A 21,733-nucleotide genomic window follows, 5' to 3' on the forward strand; every position below is an offset into this window, starting at 1 on the left:
GTATGTTACCTGAGGTACCACTGTACAAGACCAAGGCCATTTAGGGCTTTAAAGTTAGGTTCTTATTTAGAAACAGTGCAGTTATTAAAAGTGGCCATGAAAATTAACAGCATGTCAGTACATAAAGCACAGGCTGTCTCTAGCCTCTGCAGGAAAGAAACGAGCATAACTCACTAGCAACCCAGAGTGAGGCTTTAACATAACATGACACGGTTAACAAGCAAGCGGAGTGGAAAACCCATCCCTTTAGCCCAAAAAAGAGGTTGCGTCCTCTTTTTTCACCATGTGCCTGCTTCTTGATTTTTTCCCCTCCTTGAAGCATAAAATGAAACTGCTACACCTGCCTCATTTTCTCCCCGTTGGCTCACCTGTTTCCCTTCCTTTCGACTCCACTCCCTCCAGTGCCCGGAATCTGACAAAAAATGCCACCTGTGGACGGCCGTGGACTTGGGCTTCTTCATCCTGATGGGGATCCTGGGCGGCCTCTTGGGGGCCACCTTCAACTGCATCAACAAGAGGCTTGCAAAGTACCGCATGCGGAACGTCCACCCCAAGCCCAAGCTGGTCAGGTACCTGCCCCCTTTACCCTGCCTGTCATTGTCGTCTTCTTGTTCCGCTGCTGCTGCTGGTGTGTGTGTGTGTGTGTGTGTGTGTGTGTGTGTGTGTGTGTTTGCTTGCAAGAAGGGGGTCAGGGGTGGGAGCCTTGACACATCTTGGATGCTCTCCATCCAGGAAAACGAGCGCATTATTACAGGCCAAGGGCACTTACCAGCAAGACAAAAGTTTTTAAGAATAAGAATAAGAATATCTTTATTGTCATTGCCCCCTTCGGTGACAACGAAATTACTTGACTGCTCCATAAAAACACTAATTAAACAATACAATATATTACAGCAAGGGAGATTAGATGACTTTCAAAGTCCGGGCTTCCCATTCAGGGCCGAGATCGCTCTGGAGAAGAAGCTGTTCTTAAGACGGCTCGTTCTTGTCTTCATCGTCCTGTATCTCCGTCCCGACGGCAAGAGCTCGAAGAGACAGTGACCAGGATGCGATGGATCTTTTACTATGTCCAGTGCCTTCCTATGGCACCTTGTGGCATAAATCTGCTCTAAGGTGGAGAGTGGGCAGCCAACAATGCCCTCTGCTGCCTTAACAACCCTGCACAACCCCATTCTGTCCCGGGTAGTACAGCTTCCGTACCACACACATAAGCCATAAGTGAGCACGCTCTCAATGGCACAGTGATAGAAGGCAAGCAGCAGTTTCTGCGGAAGATGGTTTTTCCTTAGTATTCTCAAAAAGTACAGTTTCTGCTGCGCCTTCTTCATAAGCCCCCTTGTGTTGACACTCCAGGACAGATCCTCTTGTAATTCAATGCCCAGAAATCTGAATGTTGTTACCCTCTCCACACAGACCCCATCAATCAAAAGTGGCTGGATGTTGCTCTTCTGTCTCCTGAAGTCCACCACAAGCTCCTTTGTCTTTTGGGAAAGATGTGATGCAGGGTCAGTGGTCGGGGGGCGTAGCCTGGGGAGGGTCGCCCAAGGGCCAGATAGGAAGGCCTGGGGAGCCACATCTGGTGTCCTCCAGATGTTTGGGACTACATCTCCCATTTCCCCACCCCTGGACTATCTTGGGGCAGCCTGTGGCAGGGATTTCTGTGGCTTCCCTGTGGAGGGACCGGTGGTGGGCGGCAGCAGTGTGGAAGGTTGGGCGGCAGCAGCGAGCGGTTCTGAGCCACCGAATTCCCTTGCACGCTTCTCTTGCCTCTTCTCGCTTGCAGAGTCTTGGAGAGCCTGCTGGTGTGTCTAACGACCACCCTTGTGGTGTTTGTCGCTTCCATGGTTCTAGGGGAATGCCGGCCGCTGTCTTCCACCAACCACGGGGGCAACAGCTCTCTTGGCCTGCAGGTAAGAGCGAGAGCCGCAGGCCCTTTCCTTGAAGAGAGGGGTAAAAATGATGGCAGTGAACACATTCCTCTGCCCTTAGTTTGAAGTGCACATGCCTCGGTCCCTCTACTACCGACGCTCAGTGTGTGAGTGCCGTTCCTTTTTTAAAATATTTTTTATTTTTATTTTTCCCCCAATTTTTTTATTGATTTTCCATCAATTTTTTTTAAACAAACAAATAAACAAAAATCTCAACTGTATTAAAACCAAACTTAGTAACATTGTTAAGTGACTTCCTCATATCCCCCTCGTTGAATTTCAGGGTATATCATTTTAACGGTTTTCCAAAACCAATATTCTTATAAAATTAACTTAATCACTTAACACCTTTCTTTCTTTCCAATTCCGCATTAAACATATTAATTCATCCTTTTTTATTTTATTTTTAACTGTTGCTGTCTTGTTATGGGTTAGGATTCTTCATCTGACGAAGTGAATTCCAGCATTAAGACATTCTTCTGCCCAAACGACACTTACAACGACATGGCAACCCTTTTCTTTAACCCTCAGGAGTCCGCCATCTTGCAGCTTTTCCACCAGGAGGGTGAGTGGTCGCTGTGAGGAGCGCAGAGGGCATGCTGGCAGTGCAGCGAAAAAGGCTGCTGCTGGCTTCTTGAAAACCACACCCTGGATATTTTTGGGTGCTCAGGCTGTGAGTGTCATTGTAGCCAAAAAGGGGGGGGGGGAAGGAAAACCAATTCACTCTATAAGACTCACTTTTTCCCTCCTAAAAAGTACGGGGAAATGTGTGTGCGTCTTACGGAGCGAACGCAGGCTGCGCAGCTATCCCAGAAGCCAGAACAGGAAGAGGGATCGCTGCTTTCACTGTGCAGCGATCCCTCTTGCTGTTCTGGCTTCGGATTCTGAATATTTTTTTCCCTTGTTTACCTCCTCCAAAAACTAGGTGCGTCTTGTGGTCTGGTGCATCTTATAGAGCAAAAAACATATGGTAATTCTCAGGCAGAATACCCCAAAATAGCACAGGAAGGACCAACAGGATGCTGGCTAGCTGAGAAGTAGTGGGATTGTCATGGCTGACTCTACACTGCAACATCTCCCATTAGTTTTGTTTTTTAGCTCTTGTTTTATCTATTAAACTTCCTATTGGACAGCTGCTGCTGTTACTTGCTATTTACTAGACTAGTAGCTTATGTTAATAACTTACTGGGTGTTATGTATAAAGCAGATCTGCTGTTTCTCAGCTAGACGATTAGCCTTACAGTGGTACCTCTGGTTACGAACTTAATTCGTTCCGGAGGTCCGTTCTTAACCTGAAACTGTTCTTAACCTGAGGTACCACTTTAGCTAATGGGGCCTCCCACTGCCACCGCACTGCCAGCATGCTATTTCTGTTCTCATCCTGAGGTAAAGTTCTTAACCCGAGGTACTACGTCCGGGTTAGCGGAGTTTGTAACCCAAGGTGTTTGTAACCCCAGGTACCACTGTACTACTAATTTACTAGCATACAGACTTACTGTGTCAAGAAGAGCTACCGTTGCTACTGTGGATTTACTATTGGAGTTGCTAATAACTTACATATACCGTAGATTCCGGCGTATTAGGCGACAGGGCGTATTAGACGACCCCCCAAATTGGCAGCTGCAATTTGGGGATTTGTCTTATAAGCCCAGTCGCCTAATACGCTGGGCAGCTCCACGTCAGGAGAAAGCCGCCCAGTGCAGAGCTGAGCACGCTGCTGCTGCTTCGGAGTGTATAAGTGTATAAGATGACCCCCAACTTTTAAACCTCTTTTCCGGGGTTAAAAAGTCGTCTTATACGCCGGAATCTACGGTAATGTCCAGTGAGTCTGTAAGCTAGTAAAGCAGAACTGCCATGGACCGCCCTAGAACAGCTCTTCTGAAAGTGAGGATTTTGTCGCTACGGCAGTACCACCTGTGTCCACTTCCGGGTGCTCTCAGTCCACACACACATTCACATAAACACAAAGACATTACCATGTCCTTGGGTAATAGCTGATCAAGGCTGAAGATAATGCCGGGAATGGCAAGTGGTGTGAATGATACCCTTTCTGCAATTTTTTGCAAGGGAAGGGAAGGTAACTGTGCTGGTGCACACTTGAATATAGGAGAGAGGGATTGAGAAGAACTTAAGAACCTTTTCTTCTCATGAGCAAAACCTGCTTTTTAGAAGCTCACAATTGAGATGGGGTCTTTGAGAAGGCTGATATGGAGATAGGTTGGCACAGTTGCCATTAAAACATTGCAGTTTCAGGGCAAGATTTGGGTGTCTGTTTTTTACCCAGAGCAGAGGATGTTTCCAGGGCAATTTCTCATAGAGCCTTACATAGACCCCCCCCCCACCTGACTCCAGGGATTTAGAAAACAAAACCAAATGCTCTTCCTTATATATAAGGGTCTGGGGAACACCTGAGGGTCCCCCGGATGTTGCTGGGCTCTAATGGGAAGGGTACGACAGGAGCTGGACTCAAGACACCATGTGAGGCACTGAATCTTCTCCAGCCTTCCTATAGAGCGATAAACGCCCAGTATCAAAATAACCTGAGTGCTTTAGCATCCTAAAGCAGGGTGCTTCTGTGGGTGGGAGTCTTCTTGGGGTGGCAAAGCTCTTGCTGAAAGGGGCGTGGCCTTTTACTTCAGTGGGCGGGGCTCCTGCTGGCTGCCACTTAAACCGCCTCTTTCCCCAGCCACTCAGAATCACCGGAGTGCTGTAAGACGGCTTCTGTGGGCAGGGTGCTTCTTTTGGGGCAGGGGGAAGAGCTCTTCCTGAATGGGGCATGGCCTCTCGTGTCAGTGGGCGGGGCTCCTGTGGGCTGCCACCCAAGCCTCTTTCCCTGTTGTCTTTGCAGGTACCTTCAGCCCAGTCACCCTCTCCCTGTTCTTCCTCCTCTATTTCCTCCTTTCCTGCTGGACTTACGGGATTTCTGTGCCCAGCGGCCTCTTTGTCCCATCGCTGCTTTGCGGGGCTGCCTTCGGACGCCTGGTGGCCAACCTCCTCAAAAGGTGCCTCCTCTGCTTCGCGCATGGCGCTATGGGGCAGGACCCCCCCTCCCTCTCTCCCCAGACCCTCCCTGCTTGTCTCCGCTGCATCCTGACACCTCCAACTTGTCTCCTCTCCCCCAGTTACATCGGCCTGGACCACATCTACTCGGGGACCTTTGCCCTGATCGGGGCAGCTGCCTTCCTGGGAGGAGTGGTGCGCATGACAATCAGCCTCACCGTCATCCTGATCGAGTCCACGAACGAGATCACTTACGGGCTCCCTATCATGATCACGCTTATGGTGAGCCTGTTAGCAGCGGCACCGAATCTCCCAACGGCCAGCGCAATTGCAAAGCTAAGCAGGGTTCGGTACGGTTTCAAATTGGATGGGGAACTGTGTGTGGGGATACCCACATTGGAGGGGGTTGGATTCAGTGACCCTTGGGATCCCTTCCAGTTCTATAATCCTCCACCACCACCCCGTGGAGCTACATCGGCAGTTGTGCCAAGCCCCTTTGTAGGTGTGGTTTGCATCAGACCACAAATTGACAAAATGAGGATTGCTGGATAGAAAGCCTCCTCAGCTACCCTGAGGACTTCGCAAAGCAGAACTCCCTAATTCAGAAATGAACTGGCAACCACTGTAGCTGCTTTAAAATGTCTTCTATGAGATCTAGAAGCAATGCGGGTAGCGCTGTGCTCTAAACCACTGAGCCTCTTGGGCTTGCTGATCAGAAGGTCGGCGGTTCGATCCCCACGACAGGATGAGCTCTCATTGATCTGTCCCAGCTTCTGCCAACCTAGCAGTTTGAAAGCACGTCAAAGTGCAAGTAGATAAATAGGTACCACCGGTGGGAAGGTAAATGGCGTTTCTTTGATCTCTGGTTTCCATCACAGTTTCCTGTTGTGCCAGAAGCGGTTTAGTCCTGCTGGCCACGTGACCCGGAAAGCTGTCTGTGGACAAATGCCGGCTCCCTTGGCCTGAAAGCAATCCCATAGTCGCCTTTGACTGGACTTAAGCATCCAGGGGTCCTTTAAAGGTAAAGGTACCCCTGCCCGTACAGGCCAGTCGTGTCCGACTCTAGGGTTGTGTGCTCATCTCGCTCTATAGGCCGTGAGCCGGTGCCATCCGAAGACACTTCCGGGTCACGTGGCCAGCGTGACAAAGCTGCAGCTGGCGAGCCAGCACCAGCGCAGCACACGGAAACGCCGTTACCTTCCCACTATAAAGCGGTATCTATTTATCTACTTGCACCCGGGGGTGCTTTCGAACTGCTAGGTGGGCAAGAGCTGGGACCGAACGACAGGAGCTCACCCCGCCGCGGGGATTCGAACTGCTGACCATATGATCAGCAAGTCCTGGGCACTGAGGTTTTACCCACAGCGCCACCCGTGTCCCTAGGGGTCCTTTACCTTTACCTTATATGAGATCTAAAGGGAGCCCCAGCCAGCAGTCTGGCCATTGTGGAAACCAATGGAGGTTTCCGAGTCGTCTCCAAGGTCTGCTCCATGTAGAACACATTGCAGTGATCTAATCTGGAGGTTTTTCTCCTGTGTGTAGGAGCTTGTTATACCAGCTCCTCCTCATCCTCCTCTTTCCAGGTAGCCAAATGGACTGGAGACCTCTTCAACAAGGGTATCTACGACATCTACATCAACTTGCGAGGGGTGCCGCTTCTCGAGTGGGAAACCAAGGCAGAAATGGACAAGTCAGTCCCCGATCTCAACAATCTTTAAGTTGTCCTGTGTTAAAATTGCTTGCTCTCTGTGCATGTGTGTGTGTGTGTGTGTGTGCAACTCTCAAGCCTGCTTCTTTCTGATGTTTCCCAGGCTGAGAGCCAGCGACATCATGGAGCCCAACCTGATGTACGTTTACCCCCACACCCGGATCCAGTCCCTCGTGAGCATCTTGCGCACGACGGTTCACCACGCCTTCCCGGTGGTGACGGAAAACCGGGCGTACGAGAGGGAGTTCATGAAGTGGGACCAGCTGATCAGCAACAACATCAAGTTCAAGGTGGGTTCTGGCGCGGAGTCCCTTGTGGGGATCAAATGGAGCGCTTTCCTTGAGTATGGCAGCTCCTAGATCTTTGGAACTCCATGCCCATTGGTATGAGGCAGGTTGGACTAGAGGCGTTCCCTTACAACTCTACAATTCACATGATTCTATCTCGTGGCATTAATTCCTCGGCCACCCAGGGCCTGGGGGAAGAGCAATGTTTTTCAAATTCCTCTTGGAAGTCAGTAACGATGGACGTGATGAAACAGTGGTGGTTTATTTTTGCCAGAAATCCAGCATCCTCACGCGGGCCAGCGAGCAGCGTAAACGCAGCCAGTCCATGAAGTCCTACCCATCCAGTGAGCTTCGCAACGTCTGTGACGACCACATCGCGACGGAGGAGCCTCCGGAGACAGAGGACATGTTGCAGCAGATGCTGGAGCGCAGGTGAGCAAACACAGAACGGGACGGGATGGGGGGGGGCATCTTTTTCAGGCTGAGTGCAACATTCCTTAAAAAAATTATTTGGTTTTCCAAATCAAAGTTTTGCAGTCAAGACATACACAACATAAAAACAAGATTCCAAGCAATCTCCTGGACTTCCCTTTGTGGGTCCTTTTATTAATCATTTCCTCCTGGTGGCACCGTGGGTTAAACCACAGAGCCTAGGACTTGCTGATCAGAAGGTCAGCGGTTCGAATCCCTGCAATGGGGTGAGCTCCCGTTGCTCGGTCCCACCTCCTGCCCACCTAGCAGTTCAAGAGCACGTCAAAGTGCAAGTAGATAAATAGGTACCGCTCTGGTGGGAAGGTAAATGGTGTTTCTGTGCTTTGCTCTGGTTCACCGGAAGCAGCTTAGTCATGCTGGCCACATGACCCAGAAGCTGTACACCGGCTCCCTCGGCCAATAAAGCAAGATGAGCGCCAATACCCCAGAGTCAGCCACGACTGGACCTAATGATCTTTTACCTGCATCTTTTATGACAATCCAAGTCTTTTATCTCTCCATTGTGTCCAAAACTCACTCTTAAACTACAACTGATATTCCAATCCTACTAACGACTTTAACTGTTCACGATGGTTTTTAAGATAAGTTATAAATTCTCCTCATTCCTTATTAGAATTTTGGTTTTCCTGATTTCTGACTCGTCTGGTCATTTTAGCCATTTAGCCATTTAGGCATAATCCACTTGATCTGCCATTCTTCTCTGGTATGGACTTTATCTTCTTTGCATCTCTGGGCCAATAACATCCCTGCAATGTATCCCGTGGTCGCATACAAAAATAGTCCTTTCTGCTCCTTTGGGATTTCGGCACCTAGAATTCCTAAAAGGAAAGCTTCAGGTTTTTAAAAGAAAATGTTAAACTTTTTTCAACTTGTTATATATCATTTCCTAAAATCTTTTACTACCTTACATTTCCGCCACATATAATAAAAGGTGCCTTGAGTGCAATATTCCAACCCAAGCAGCCCTCTGGGGCTCTGGCATGCCAGTGGTGGGCGGGGCTGGAGGTGGAAGTGGGTGGAGCAATTTCTCCTGCACGCAGCAAACTAGCATTTATGCACACACTTGCATACCCTTCTCTATCCCCCATCCGGGCAAACAAGAGGCATACAGAGTTCCAGGACTCACTCAGGCCAGACAAAAGCATCAATGGGGGGCGGGTGAGGGGTGTGACCTCTGGGAGAGAGAGGGCTTGGCCTTGGGGAGAGCCCCACATGCAAGGCTTGGTACTCAAACAACTTGGAACCCAAACACTGCAAACCTGGAAGTAAGTGTTCCGGTTTGCGAACTCTTTTCGGAAGCCGAACATGCTCCGTTTTGGGTGTTAGGCTTCCGATTTGAGTGTTACGCTGAGGTCTGTCTGTTTTTGCTATTTATTTTGCGTTTTTGCGGCTCTTTTTGTTTTGTTTTTTTGACACTGTGGAACCCAGTACAGCTACTGATTGATTGTGTGACTGCAGTACATTGTTTATTGTGTTCATTTTATGGATCAATGGTCTCGTTCGATAGTAAAATTGATGTTAAATTGCTGTTTAAGGGGTTGTTTTTAAAAGTCTGGAACAGATGAATCCATTTTGCATTACTTTCTTGGTTTTGGAACGCTTTGGTGTTGTAATGGACTTCTGGAACAGATTAAGTTTGAGAACCAAGGTACTACTGTAGTCTAAAGCATCTAGCTGGTGCCAGGCCGGTGAGTTTTTCATCTCAACGCCAGACACTTAGGGAGCTAGTGAAAGCGTGCAAATGTTTCAGGAGCTGACTGGTTGGCTGGCCTGAGACGGCCCCTTTTCCCCTTTAGGCACCCCTGCAATCCATCTCCAGAATGGCTTGCTCAATAATTACCTGTATGTTACCTGATCGACTCTCCCCCCCCCCCATCCCAGGTACACCCCATATCCTAACCTTTACCCGGACCAGTCGCCCAGCGAAGAGTGGACCATGGAGGAGCGATTCCGGCCCCTGACCTTCCACGGCCTCATCCTGCGCTCGCAGCTGGTCACCTTGCTGGTGCGAGGAGTCTGTTACGCAGAGAATCAGTCGGTGAGTCAGTTCCGCTTATTGGATTACTTGGGCCTGCGAACGGCTTGGGGCGACATTATTGTGTAGTGTGGAAGAGACCTTGCATCGACAGCGTCCCTGACGGAGGTGTTCCCTTCTCACCTGCACCTGAAGGGAAAAGATCCCCATGTTCCTGGGTCCCCCCCCAGTGGATAGTTGTCCTTTTTTTATTTAAACGATTAACATTTTTAATTGAGTTTCCCAAGAAAATTCCTCTCCTGTCCTGCCTTGATATGTTTGTAACATCCATAGAGGACAAATAGAACCCAAATTTAATCTTAAAAGAGCTGTTCTTTTTTTCAGCTCATTGGGAGTAGCTTATGGATGATGTCTGTGCCTCCGCACTGCATAATCTGATTTTAACTTTTTTATGTACAGTGGTACCTCTGGATGCGAACGGGATCCGTTCCGGAGCCCAGTTCGCATCCCGAAGCGAACACAGCCAATTCGCTGCTTCCGCACATGCGCGTGACATCATTTTGAGCGTCTGCGCATGTGTTAGCGGCGGAAACCAGAAGTAACGCACTCCGTTACTTCCAGGTCGCCGTGGAGCGCAACCCAAAAATATTCATCCCAAAGTATATTTAACCCAAGGTATGACTGTAGTTTTATTGTACTGTTATTGGTACACTGTTCTGATTTAGTTATTTATTTAATCAACAGTGGTACGTACATATTTTTACAAATAAGTGGGGATGACTCTTCTCATTCAAAGATCAGAAATTCCCTTCCAGGACCCTAGAGGACAGTGGTCTTGCCCCAGCTTCCCCCCAGCTTCCCTTGCAATAGAAATTCACAGTCCAGGATTTCCTGTTCTCCTCCACTTTTGATACGCCGTAGGATTTGATCTGTGTCCGCCTGACTGAGATTTGCCTTCCAGAGCACCAGCCAGCCTCGCCTTTCGTACGGCGAGATGGCGGAAGATTACCCTCGCTATCCTGACATCCATGATCTGGACCTCACGCTTCTGAACCCCAGGATGATTGTGGTAAGGGATGGATGGCGGCCAACAGATTGAGGTTGAATCCTGACAAGACAGAAGTACTGTTTTGGGGGGACAGGGGGTGGGCTGGTGTGGAGGACTCCCTGGTCCTGAATGGGGGAACTGTGCCCCTGAAGGACCAGGAGCGCAGCCTGGGAGTCATTTTGGACTCACAGCTGTCCATGGAGGCACAGGTCAGATCTGTGTCCAGGGCAGCTGTTTACCAGCTCCATCTGGTATGTAGGCTGAGACCCTATCTGCCTGCGGACTGCTTCTCCAGAGTGGTGCATGCTCTGGTTATCTCCTGCTTGGACTACTGAAATGCGCTCTATGTGGGGCTACCTTTGAAGGGGACCCAGAAACTACAACTAATCCAGAATGCGGCAGCTAGACTGGTGACTGGGAGCGGCCGCTGAGACCATATAACACTGGTCCTGAAAGACCTACATTGGCTCCCAGTACGTTTCCGGGCACAATTCAAAGTGTCGGTGCTGACCTTTAAAGCCCTAAACGGCCTTGGCCCAGTATACCTGAAGGAGCGTCTCCACCCCCATCATTCTGCCTGGACACTGAGGTCCAGCTCCAAGGGCCTTTTGGCGGTTCCCTCCCTGCGAGAAGTGAGGTTACAGGGAACCAGGCAGAGGGCCTTCTCGGTGGTGGCACCCGCCCTGTGATAAGCCCTCCCACCAGATGTCAAAGAGAACAACAGCTACCATACTTTTAGAAGACATCTGAAGGCAGCCCTGTTTACGGAGGCTTTTAATCTTTGATGTATTACAGTATTTTAATATATTTTTGGAAGCCGCCCAGAGTGGCTGGGGAAGCCCAGCCAGATGGGCGGGGTATAAATTTTATTATTATTATTATTATTATTATTATTATTATTATTATTATTATTATTTATTAGAGGGTGTGCTTGCACAAATTTGTGGAGTGTCAGGCTGTCAATAGCTACCAATGGCCGTGCTCTTCCTCCACAGTCAAAGGCAGCAATGCATCTGAATACCTGTGGCTGGAAACCAGAGGAGCAGAGAGGGCTCTTGCTTGCGAGTTTTCCATTGGGCCACAGAATGCTGGACTAGATGGGCTATTGCGTTAGATGGTACCAAACACCAAGCAAAGTGGCAAAAATGTATAAATCTAAATCAAATAAATGTTCCCCGTTTTGTTTATCTCTCTGGGGAAGCGGCTTCCACAAGCGGACTGGTAGATTCCAGCAGTGGAAGGAAATGGGACAAAGAACTAGCTGGTTGGTAAACACATAAGAACATAACAGGAGCCATGAAGGACCAGGCTAGTGGACCATCTAGTCCATCATCCTGGGGGAGACTCACAAGCAGGACTCAAACCCAAGAGCCCTCTCCCCCCGAAAATGATATATCAATGCTATCTAACATGGAGTAAACTGGCAAGAGTGTATAAATCTAAATCAAAGAAGTGTTGGAAATGTAAAGAGAAAGAAGGTTCTTTTTATCATATGTGGTGCTCTTGTGGTAAGGTTAAAGCTTACTGGGAAATGATATGTAACGAAATGAAAAGGGTGTTTAAAATAACCTTTGTAAAAAAAAACACCCAGAAGCTTTTCTTTTGGGAATTCCAGGGACAGAACTACCTAAAATGTATAGAAACTTGTTCATGTATGCTACTACAGCGGCAAGAACGTTACTTGCCCCAAAGTGGAAAGAAACAGAAGTCCCACCAAAGGAAGAATGGATGCAAAAACTTATGGAATATGCAGAAATGGCAAAACTTACTGGAAAAATAAGAACTCAAGATAACAGTTTTTTAAATAAAAGAATGGAAATAGTTTATTGAATAGTTGCAGATAAATTATAAACAGATATTGGCAGGATTATTGTAATAACCTGCAGTTTCATAAGAGTATATATTTAGAGAAGAAGAATAAATGAGCAGATTAAGTTAATTTGGATATGCAGAGGAACCGCAGAAAGAGGGGGGAGGAAGTCAAGTTTTGAAATGTCAGAATGATTCTAAAATCAGTGAAATGTATAAACTTGAAAAGTACAAAATTGAAAAAAATACATAAACGGGCAAAAATAATAATAGATGGGCTATTGGTCTGATCCAGCTGGCTCTCCTTAGCTTATTACAAAAGTGCTTCTTTCTGCATTATTGCTGGGTTGCTTTTGATGATCTTCCCCCATGTCTGCTTAACTCCTCTGGCAGGACATCACGCCTTACATGAATCCCTCCCCTTTCACTGTTTCGCCGAATACTCACGTCTCGCAAGTCTTCAACCTCTTCCGGACGATGGGGCTCAGGCATTTGCCCGTGGTGAATGCTGTTGGGGAGGTGCGTTTAACCTGTACATACTGTCTTTGGGAAGAATTTTGCAACTGGGTCTGGGTGTAACTTTTCTCCCACCACTTCCTCTCCCACCTAGTTAGGTTTGTGCCAAGAGTTTAAAATCCAGAGGCCGCCTTGCTGGAGAATCCAGAGCAGGCATCCCCAAACTCAGCCCTCCAGCTGTTTTGGGACTACAACTCCCATCATCCCTAGCTAACAGGACCAGTGGTCAGGGATGATGGGAATTGTAGTCCCAAAGCAGCTGGAGGGCCAAGTTTGGGGATGCCTGATCCAGAGCTTTAAGGCAGATGTGTCTGCCTAATAACCACCACTAGATGTTGCTGTGCTCCAGAACAAACAATCCCAACATACAGTGCAGAGCATAGGAGGGCCAGTTTGTAGTATGACGGGCTATCGTTTCCCAAACTTGGGTTTCTGGCAGCTTTTGCACTACACTTCCCATCATCCCTGACACTTCGTCCTGCCAGCCAGGGATGATGGGAGTTGTAGTCCAAGAACAGCTTGAGACCCAAAGTTTGCAAAACCCTGGGCTAGATGATCCTGGCATAAACTGCTAGCAGATGTATGGAGGCAAAAGTCTGGGCGGATCTCCCAAGGAGTGGGTCCCCCACGTGGGCAGTACTGCCCCATGGGGGTTGGTGGGATTACCCAGGGGGTTGCTGGAGGTATAAGTGGCTATCAGACTCTGAAACGCTGGTACCTTTAGATCAAGCTTATCAATGTGGTTGAATAAATTAAACAAAATATATTTTATTGGATTTTGAGGAAATGTGCAATTAACTGTTTTACTGTGTTGCTATCTTCCTTAGTAGGGACGTGGGTGGCGCTGTGGGTTAAACCACAGAGCCTCTTGGGCTTGCCGATCAGAAGGTCGGCGGTTCGAATCCCCGCGACGGGGTGAGCTCCCGTTGCTCGGTCCCTGCTCCTGCCAACCTAGCAGTTCAAAAGCATTTTAAAGTACAAGTTGATAAATAGGTACCCCTCCAGCAGGAAGATAAACGGCATTTCTCTGCGCTGCTTTGGTTTCGCCAGAAGCGGCTTAGTCATGCTGGCCACATGACCCGGAAGCTGTACGCCGGCTCCCTCGGCCAATAAAGCGAGATGAGCACCACAACCCCAGTCGGCCATGACTGGACTTAACGGTCAGGGGTCCCTTTACCTTTACCTTTATCTTCCTTAGTGGGTCATGCAAACCACTATTCTGAATAACGCCTTTTTATACCACAATGCACTAGGTTATCCTGCAATGAGCTAGCAGGTGCTTGGAGGCATAAGTCTGCCTGTCTTCTGGGTCTTTTGGGCTGCAGTTCCTACCAGCCTCAGCCAACATACCATATTTTATGCTCTATATGACTCACTTTTTCCTTCCTAAAAAGTAAGGGGAAATGTGTGTGCGTCTTATGGAGCGAATGCAGGCTGCGCAGCTATCACAGAAGCCAGAACAGCAAGAGGGATCGCTGCTTTCGCTGCGCAGTGATCCCTCTTGTTGTTCTGGCTTCTGGGATTCAGAATATTTTTTTCCCCTTGTTTTCCTCCTCCAAAAACTAGGTGCGTCTTGTGGTCTGGTGCATCTTATAGAGCAAAAAATACGGTAGTTCAGATTCATGGAGGGAGGGCCAGATGCATTTACAGTTGTACCTTGGAAGTCAAACAGCTTAGTTCCCGAACGATTTGGCTCTCGAATGTCGCGAACCCGGAAGTGACTGTTCCGGTTTGCGAACTGTTTTTGGAAGCTGAATGTCTGATGGGGCTTCCGATTGGCTGCAGGAGCTTCCTGCAGCCAATCAGAAGCTGTGCTTTGGTTTTTGAACATTTTGGAAGTTGAACGGACTACCGGAACGGATTCCGTTCGACTTCCAAGGTACGACTGTCTCTATCTTTCTAGGCAAAATGCTCTTGCACTGGCAAATTATAACTTCTGTGTTCAGAACTTCCATGTCTGGAGAGTTCAGACCAGGCTTGAGGGCAGCTCTACAGAGAGCACATTGCAGTTTTCAGGTCATGGGCTGCTAGACTGTTTATTTAATAAAATATATGCATTGCTTGATTGTACAAAAAAAAAATAAAGAACGAAAGCCTAAACCAGTTTACAAAGAGAATAAAACAAAGTTACCGGAAGGCTTGTCTAAACAAAAACGTTTTTAGCAAGGGCTGAAAAGAGCGAAGACGCACGCCTGGTATCAATAGGCAGGGAGTTCCATTGTGTAGATGCTGCCACACTAAAAGATGGACGAGATGGGCCTTTGCTCTGATCCAGCCTCCTCCGTAACACTGGTTTACCCTGCCCTCTTTTTCTCCCGCCGCCTCTTCGCAGATCGTTGGCATCATCACGCGCCACAACCTGACCCACGAATTCCTGCAGGCCAGGCTACGACAGCACTACCGGACCGTCTGACCCCTCCGCTCCTGCCTCCCAAGCCGCCGCTTCAGATCCCGCGTGGCCCCCGGCTCACCTTCGTGCACTTTAAAGGCAACAAAAGCGGACCGGCTTCTTTCTCACTGGGGGGAGGCCCCCCAGTGACCTCTTGGGGGGCTGGAAGACTCTGGGAGTTGTGGTCTGAACGCTCGCCGGCTAATCTTAGGGGCTCGCTCACCTGCTGCCCCGATTGGCTTCCGATCGGCATTGTCCCGACATTTCACCGCCCCGCTGGCACGATTCATATCTATGCCATATTCCAGATGGAAGGAACACCTGTCCTTTTCTCCTCTCCTTGCCTTATTCTAAAACCAGGTGTTCACCATCTCGAAAGACTCAGAAGACCAACGCAGCACTTAGCCGCTATATCTCAAGCTTGGGCCAGCAATTTCCTCTTATTTCGCATTCGTAGTTTCAGTAAGGCGAAGAAGAAGAGACACTTTCTCTCTCTTTTATTTTACCGCAGACTTTGGAATTCCCTGCGTAGAATTTTCATTTTCATTCCACTTAACTGCACTTTTGAGTTGTTTTTTTCTCGGCTAGAGGCTGGGATCCTTGATGTTTGGGGGTGGGGAAAAGTCTCCACTTGAGTGAATCAAACCCTTGATCCTTAATTATCTTTTTTGGGGGGAGGGGGAGGTTATAGGTGCATATGGAAGGGAACGAACAATCGTGCCACTAAAAGTAAGTGTATGTTGGGGTGTGTTTGTGTGTGTTAGTGAAAGGCAGCATTTGCCTCTTGTGAGGAAAGCCACATGGGTCAGTTTTGCAAGGGTTTGGCAGCTGGAGTGCTGTGGGTTTGTTTGCACTTACAACCCTCCAGGCATTGCTGGACCACGACTCCCATCACCTTTGACCACTGCTGGCTGCTGGGACTTGTAGTCCAGCCCCTGAAGGGAGTCACAGATTCACCAACCCTGCCTTGAAGACCCAAGATGGAACAGGTATGTGCATACAGAACAGATTCAGGTCTCCCAGCTCTCTAAAAGCTTAATTTTTTTAAAGAATAAGTCAGCACCCTGAATTGGAAATTGGGACCTCACATTATCTTTTCCCGGGCCACCTTAGGTTGGCATTGTAGTATGGAAGCTTTAGAGCAGAGGGTTGGAACCGGTGGCCTTCCAGATGTTGGGACTACAACTCCCATCATCTCTGGCCCCAGGGCTGATGGGAGTTGGGAGTCCAGTGGCCTCTGGAGGGCAAAACCCCGCTCTCGAGGAGAGAGACATTGGGAGTTGAGCTGAACCAATTTGCCTGAAGGGTTTCCAGTACACAATAGGCTTGATGGCCGGTGTCGGTTCAGCATCAGTGAGAAGAAGCTTGCTTGCCTTGCGGGTGACTGGCTGAAACCCTGCTGCAGATATTTTGCAGGGAAAATCAAACTCACTGGTGAAAGTTCCCCCTAATCAAACCCACCGGCGATCAGTGCCCATAATTCCTACCTGTCTCAGCCCCTTAAACTGCCACCAGCTGGTTGCTCCATACCAGGCTGCTGCCACTGTATAGAAAACCAAACTTAAATATATTTCTGGAGTGTTTAAAGGTTTTCTCCTGCATGCGCTAGGCATTTAGCAGCAATTCCCTAAGCAAACCTGAGAGGGTCATGCGCATTGGGACAACAGCTCTGTCTCTACAGAGGCGCTAATTTGCAGTGTGGCCCTGCCATGTCCCCTCAAATCTACCTGTGACACATCTGGTTGGGTGTTTTGACACTCACACACCCCACAGCAGATCTCCAATCTTTCCCTTCCTCCTGCAAGTGATTGTAAGGACTGCTGGGGAATTCAATCCTCCGAACAGTAGATTTCCAGGGGTTTCCCTGAGAATTCAGTTTTCATAGAAAGACTTCCCTTTAACTAGCAAGTCTTGAAAAGTTGCAATTGTGACACCGAAATAGGTTGTGTTTTTTTTTTTGCAAAGGGTGGGTGGGTGGGGGACTGTCTGCAGCAGTTTCAGGAGCACTTGAGAGAGTTCATGTAATTGCAGAGTCACCTCAAGCCAGCCCAGGCCGGTCTGGGGCTTCTCGCAAGCCCCATCTCGGCTGCCCCCTTCGCAGTTATTCCAGCGGACTCCTGCCTCCGTAAGTCCCCCCCCCCCCCCCGTTCTTGCTTCTGCTAAATCTCTCCGGTTTGGAAAGGTGACAGCCCTGATGCTGATGGTCTTGATAAAGCACAGTTGTGGAGTGTGGATTTTGCAGGTTTTTTCTTCCCAGGCCGAACAGCCGGAGAGAAAATGCATTCCAAGAAAAGGACCCCTACAGCTCTGCCTGCACACAAAAATAAAACAAAACCCTCCTTCCATGTAACCCCACCTGTTAAAACCTGTTCTGTGCCACAAGGCAGGCAGGGAAGGAATCGCGTCGAGCGTCTCACCCCATCACAACCTTGCCGGTGTCTTTAAAACCAAAACGTGGGCTGTCTCCAATGTTAGGTTTACTTACAATAGTCCTGCTGAAATTAATAAGTTTGGGCCTGTGAATTTCAGGGGGTCTACTCTCAGCTGGATGCCAACCCCTGTGCTTGTGGACCCCTCCCTCTTTTAAACCATTCTGTGCTAATTCAGGCATCTCAGTTTCCTGTCTTCTGAAATTATATTATATGTTTGGGCTCCCGGGGTATAGCTGGGGGGTGGGACACAAAAATTGCCTGGTTTTGAGTTCTGATTTCATCTCCTTGAACCAGGAATCAAGGGTGTGTATGTGTGTGTGTGTGTATGTAAATGTGCAATGTGTGTTTACAATGTGTAAAGTCTGTCTCTTCATAGCTCTTTGTGATTGTGTGGTGGTGCATGTGGTTGTTTTTTTTTTAAGGGACAGAAACATCAGAACCAGGTCCTCCTCTCTGTCCCTCTAAATCCATAGAAAGACCAGCTGTTTTCTGCTTCTCAAACTCACTGCTTTATTCCTTTGACCCCTTGAGGAAGAAGGAAGGAGGGCAGTCCACATCTTTAAACCTGAATTTGGCCCTGGCATTTTCTGGTTGCAGCAGGTATCAGCTCAGCTCTGCAAACCACTTTTTAAAATTATTATCTCTCTCTCTCTCTCTTAGCTGGGGCATAATCAACTTTCTTCCTAAGCCTTTGTCCTTGACGGCAACTACTACTCTTAAATTGCTAAGCTCTTACAAAAAAAAAAAAAAAAGGTTGCCACAAGTTTGAACCCCTCTGATACTTATTGATCTGCAAGCCGTGTTAAAAAGTGGGAGAGTTGAAGATTTCATTGCCACCAAATGACAAGTCTGTGGTTTGTTGGGGGGCATGTGTGATTTTTTGTGCTGCCCCCTTGTGAAAGGGGAGGGGCAGCCTCCTCTCCCCCCCCCCCGAAGTCCAGCAGCCTGGCACCTAACAGCCGCGGCATCGTTGACATTTTGACTTAACAGCCAGTTAAGTGAGCTGCTTTGCCACTTCTCTGCAAAGCTTGCCCAGAACGTGTCGGGTTTTTTTCCTTCACTGCGATCTCGTAAGATGTCGAACCAATTAAGGACTGTCTTCCCCAACTCCCCAGAGCTGTTGGCGCGAAGGAGCTTGACAATACATTTCTGTGTTTCGAGCCGATTTATTTGTTTTTGGCATCCTGGCGATGCCCAGATCAAGTGCTGCTTCATTTCGAAACCTAAAATTGCCCCAGTGGCTTTAGGACTCCTATCCTGAGGAGTGTCAGCTATCCTGACAGGGCAGCCGTGCTCTTTCTGTCTCTCTCTCTCTAAGGGATCTTTCCTCTTCTCTATCATGATGAAAAGTTCCACTGTTCCCGCACATGCCGACAAGGGGCTTGTTAGCGGAGCTAAGATACAGAGCTTCAGCGTGTCTCGGTTTCTTGCTAGGTGATGCCCTTGTTCTCATTGCTGGGCTTCTCGTGGGCTTGAGATCGCTGAGATTTTTGTGCAGGGGGAATTTTGTGGGTGGGGGGTTGTAGGGTGTGTGTGTGTTTGGGTCTGGGGGGAAAGGGGTATATCATGATGGTGTGCATTTGTTGGCGTGCGTGGTAGTGGAGGGGTATGCGAGTTTTTGCTCCCACGCTGTTGTCCAAAGAACCATAGCTTAAGTTCCTAAGCTGGCCTTGGTTCCAGCCTATTCACTTCCCTCCGATAGACGCCCATTCCTTGTCTCTTTACTTTCAGGTCGTGCCTTCTGAGTCTATTCAACCATGCTTTTAAAAAGGGTGTGTGTGTGTGTGTGTTACCCACGCAACAATGGCTTTGTGTTCCTATGTTACCAGGGAGAGTCTTGAACGGGTGGAATCTATGCCGATTAATGCCTGCTACTGCCGAACTCTGTGGCCTCTGCAGTTCACTGAGGTGTGGGCATGTCTTGCCTTTAGTTAGATGCACATTTTAAAAATGTGCGTAGCCCAACATCCACACACATTTGGCGCTGACCACTTCCCACCACCGCCAAATGCCTCTTATCCTGGACAAAGCAACAGCAAAGGTTTCGCTTTTCTGGGTCCCTCCCGAATAATTCTGGGAGCATCTCATCCCCTTCAACTCTTTCGTTTTTAAAGGAGGAGGAAGCAGGCAGAATCTTTACTCAGTGCTTTTCATTTTGCGAAGTTAAACTACAGGGGAGAAAAGGGTTTATCACAGATGTGGGGAAGCTTTGCCCCCCCCCCAGATGCTGACAAACTATAAGCCCAAGCAAATGGCCAGGGGTGATGGGGAGTTGCTGTTCAGCAACCGCCTGGAAGGCCAGAGGTTCTTCACACCTGGTTTGTCCAGAAAGCAACACTTTTGTCCCACGTTGCAAGAGGATTGTTTCCATCTGGCTGATTGAAAGTCGGTGATGCAGACTTGCTAGCCTCCCTGTCTCAAATGTGCCACTCAAACCCTCATTTCCGAAATGGTCGCCCCAGACTGCTTGAGCTCTGCTGATGGCTTGGCCAAAACTTGGTACCCACCCCTTCTCTCTCCACCCCCCCCCCGGTCAAGCCTAGACTCCCAAACAGACACAAGGCCCTTAAACCCTCAGATCAGTGTTAAGCTTGAGCCCAGGGCAGAGAAATCTGGGGCAAATATTCATGCGTTCTCCTTTTCGCTGCCCGCTCTGACCTCTTAAACAGTGTTAAATTGCCATAGCAAGGCATAACCCCTATCTCGTTCCTCCATGTCGCAGTGCATTCCCCTGGTAAACCCTCTCAATGTTTTCTTCCTCCAATCTAATTTGTGTTTATTTTTCCCCCTGAGGGGAGTGTTTGTGACCAAATGATGGGAATTAATTCTGTTGTGTATATAATTTTTATTTTTTTAAAAAATGAGTGAGATAATAATTATCATTATTATTTGTATTTGACCACCTGTAGTGTTTAACCATGGCCATCCTCTTTGTGTGTGGGGGGGGGAGAGAAAGAAAATAAATTATATTCCTCCCGTGCATCTGTCTTCAAGGATCTTTTGTGATGACTATTTCCTTCTGTTGTGCATCACCTTTCTAGTTGCTTGGCTTCCTTCGGCCACCTGGACATAGAAGAGAGCAGTAGCTCAGTTGCTTAGAGCATCTGCTTTGCATTCAGAAGGTCCTGCCAGTCAGCGTAGAGAATATTGAGCCAGATTGACTCATGGTATGACACAACTTCCCATGGTTCTGTTTAAATCAGCCTGTTACCTGGAGCCATGAGGACTAGAATCTTGTGTTACATGTTAGCAGAAGGACCATAGCTCAGTTGTAGAGCACCTGCTTTGAACATAATGGTGCATGCTCTAGTTATCTCCCGCTTGGACTACTGCAACGCGCTCTACGTGGGCTACCTTTGAAGGTGACCCAGAAACTACAATGAATCCAGAATGCAGCAGCTAGACTGGTGACTGGGAGTGGCTGCCGAGACCACATAACACCGGTCCTGAAAGACCTACATTGGCTCCCAGTACGTTTCCGGGCACAATTCAAAGTGTTGGTACTGACCTTTAAAGCCCTAGGAGCGTCTCCACCCCCATCGCTCAGCCCGGACACCAAAGTCCAGCTCCAAGGGCCTTCTGGTGGTTCCCTCCCTGCGAGATGTAAGGTTACAGGGAACCAAGCAGAGGGCCTTCTCAGTAGTGGCGCCCACCCTGTGGAACACCCTCCCATCAGATGTCAAGGAAATAAACAACTATCAGACTTTTAGAAGACATCTAAAGGCAGCCCAGTTTAGGGATGTTTTTAATGTTTAATGTTTTATTGTGTTTTTAATGTTCTGTTGGGAGCCGCCCAGAGTGGCTGGGGAAACCCAGCCAGATGGGTGGGGTATAAATAATAAACTATTATTAAGTTATTATTATTATTGTTTTATTATAGAAGGTCCCAGCTATAATCCCAGGCATCTTCAGGCAGGTCTGGGAAAGGTTTTCCGAACTGGATAGACCAATTATCTGACTTCCAGTGTACCTAATGTGTTGATCTCAACATAGCATCCCCTCTCTTTGCCCTAAAAGAAGTCAGTGGGCAGCCAGCTGCCTCTGGGAAGTTTGCAGGCCAAGAACAAAGGCAACTCTTTCTCAAGCCATTGGTCCCCAGCACTTGATATTCAGTGGTACACTGCCTCTAATATTGGGTCTCTAATTATA

General features: G+C 48.4%; 1 protein-coding gene and 1 long non-coding RNA gene across 2 annotated transcripts in view; one reads left to right on the forward strand and one right to left on the reverse strand.

Moving 5' to 3' along the window:
• Positions 1-17,081, forward strand: part of CLCN6 (chloride voltage-gated channel 6) — a 33,825-nt gene extending 16,744 nt beyond the window's left edge. The window contains exons 12-23 of the mRNA XM_082229953.1: positions 403-569; positions 1,784-1,910; positions 2,364-2,493; positions 4,777-4,930; positions 5,051-5,210; positions 6,512-6,618; positions 6,740-6,926; positions 7,198-7,355; positions 9,297-9,453; positions 10,352-10,459; positions 12,641-12,766; positions 15,096-17,081. Coding sequence (XP_082086079.1) covers positions 403-569; positions 1,784-1,910; positions 2,364-2,493; positions 4,777-4,930; positions 5,051-5,210; positions 6,512-6,618; positions 6,740-6,926; positions 7,198-7,355; positions 9,297-9,453; positions 10,352-10,459; positions 12,641-12,766; positions 15,096-15,176 — 1,662 coding nt within the window. The 3' untranslated portion in view covers positions 15,177-17,081. The remainder of the gene's footprint in view (positions 1-402; positions 570-1,783; positions 1,911-2,363; positions 2,494-4,776; positions 4,931-5,050; positions 5,211-6,511; positions 6,619-6,739; positions 6,927-7,197; positions 7,356-9,296; positions 9,454-10,351; positions 10,460-12,640; positions 12,767-15,095) is intronic.
• Positions 1-21,733, reverse strand: part of LOC309536583 — a 114,402-nt gene that overhangs the window by 80,408 nt on the left and 12,261 nt on the right. The gene's annotated exons all lie outside the window — the stretch shown is intronic.

This window comes from Podarcis vaucheri (assembly GCF_965113315.1).
Source record: "Podarcis vaucheri genome assembly, chromosome: 7".
Taxonomy (NCBI): Eukaryota; Metazoa; Chordata; class Lepidosauria; order Squamata; family Lacertidae; genus Podarcis; species Podarcis vaucheri.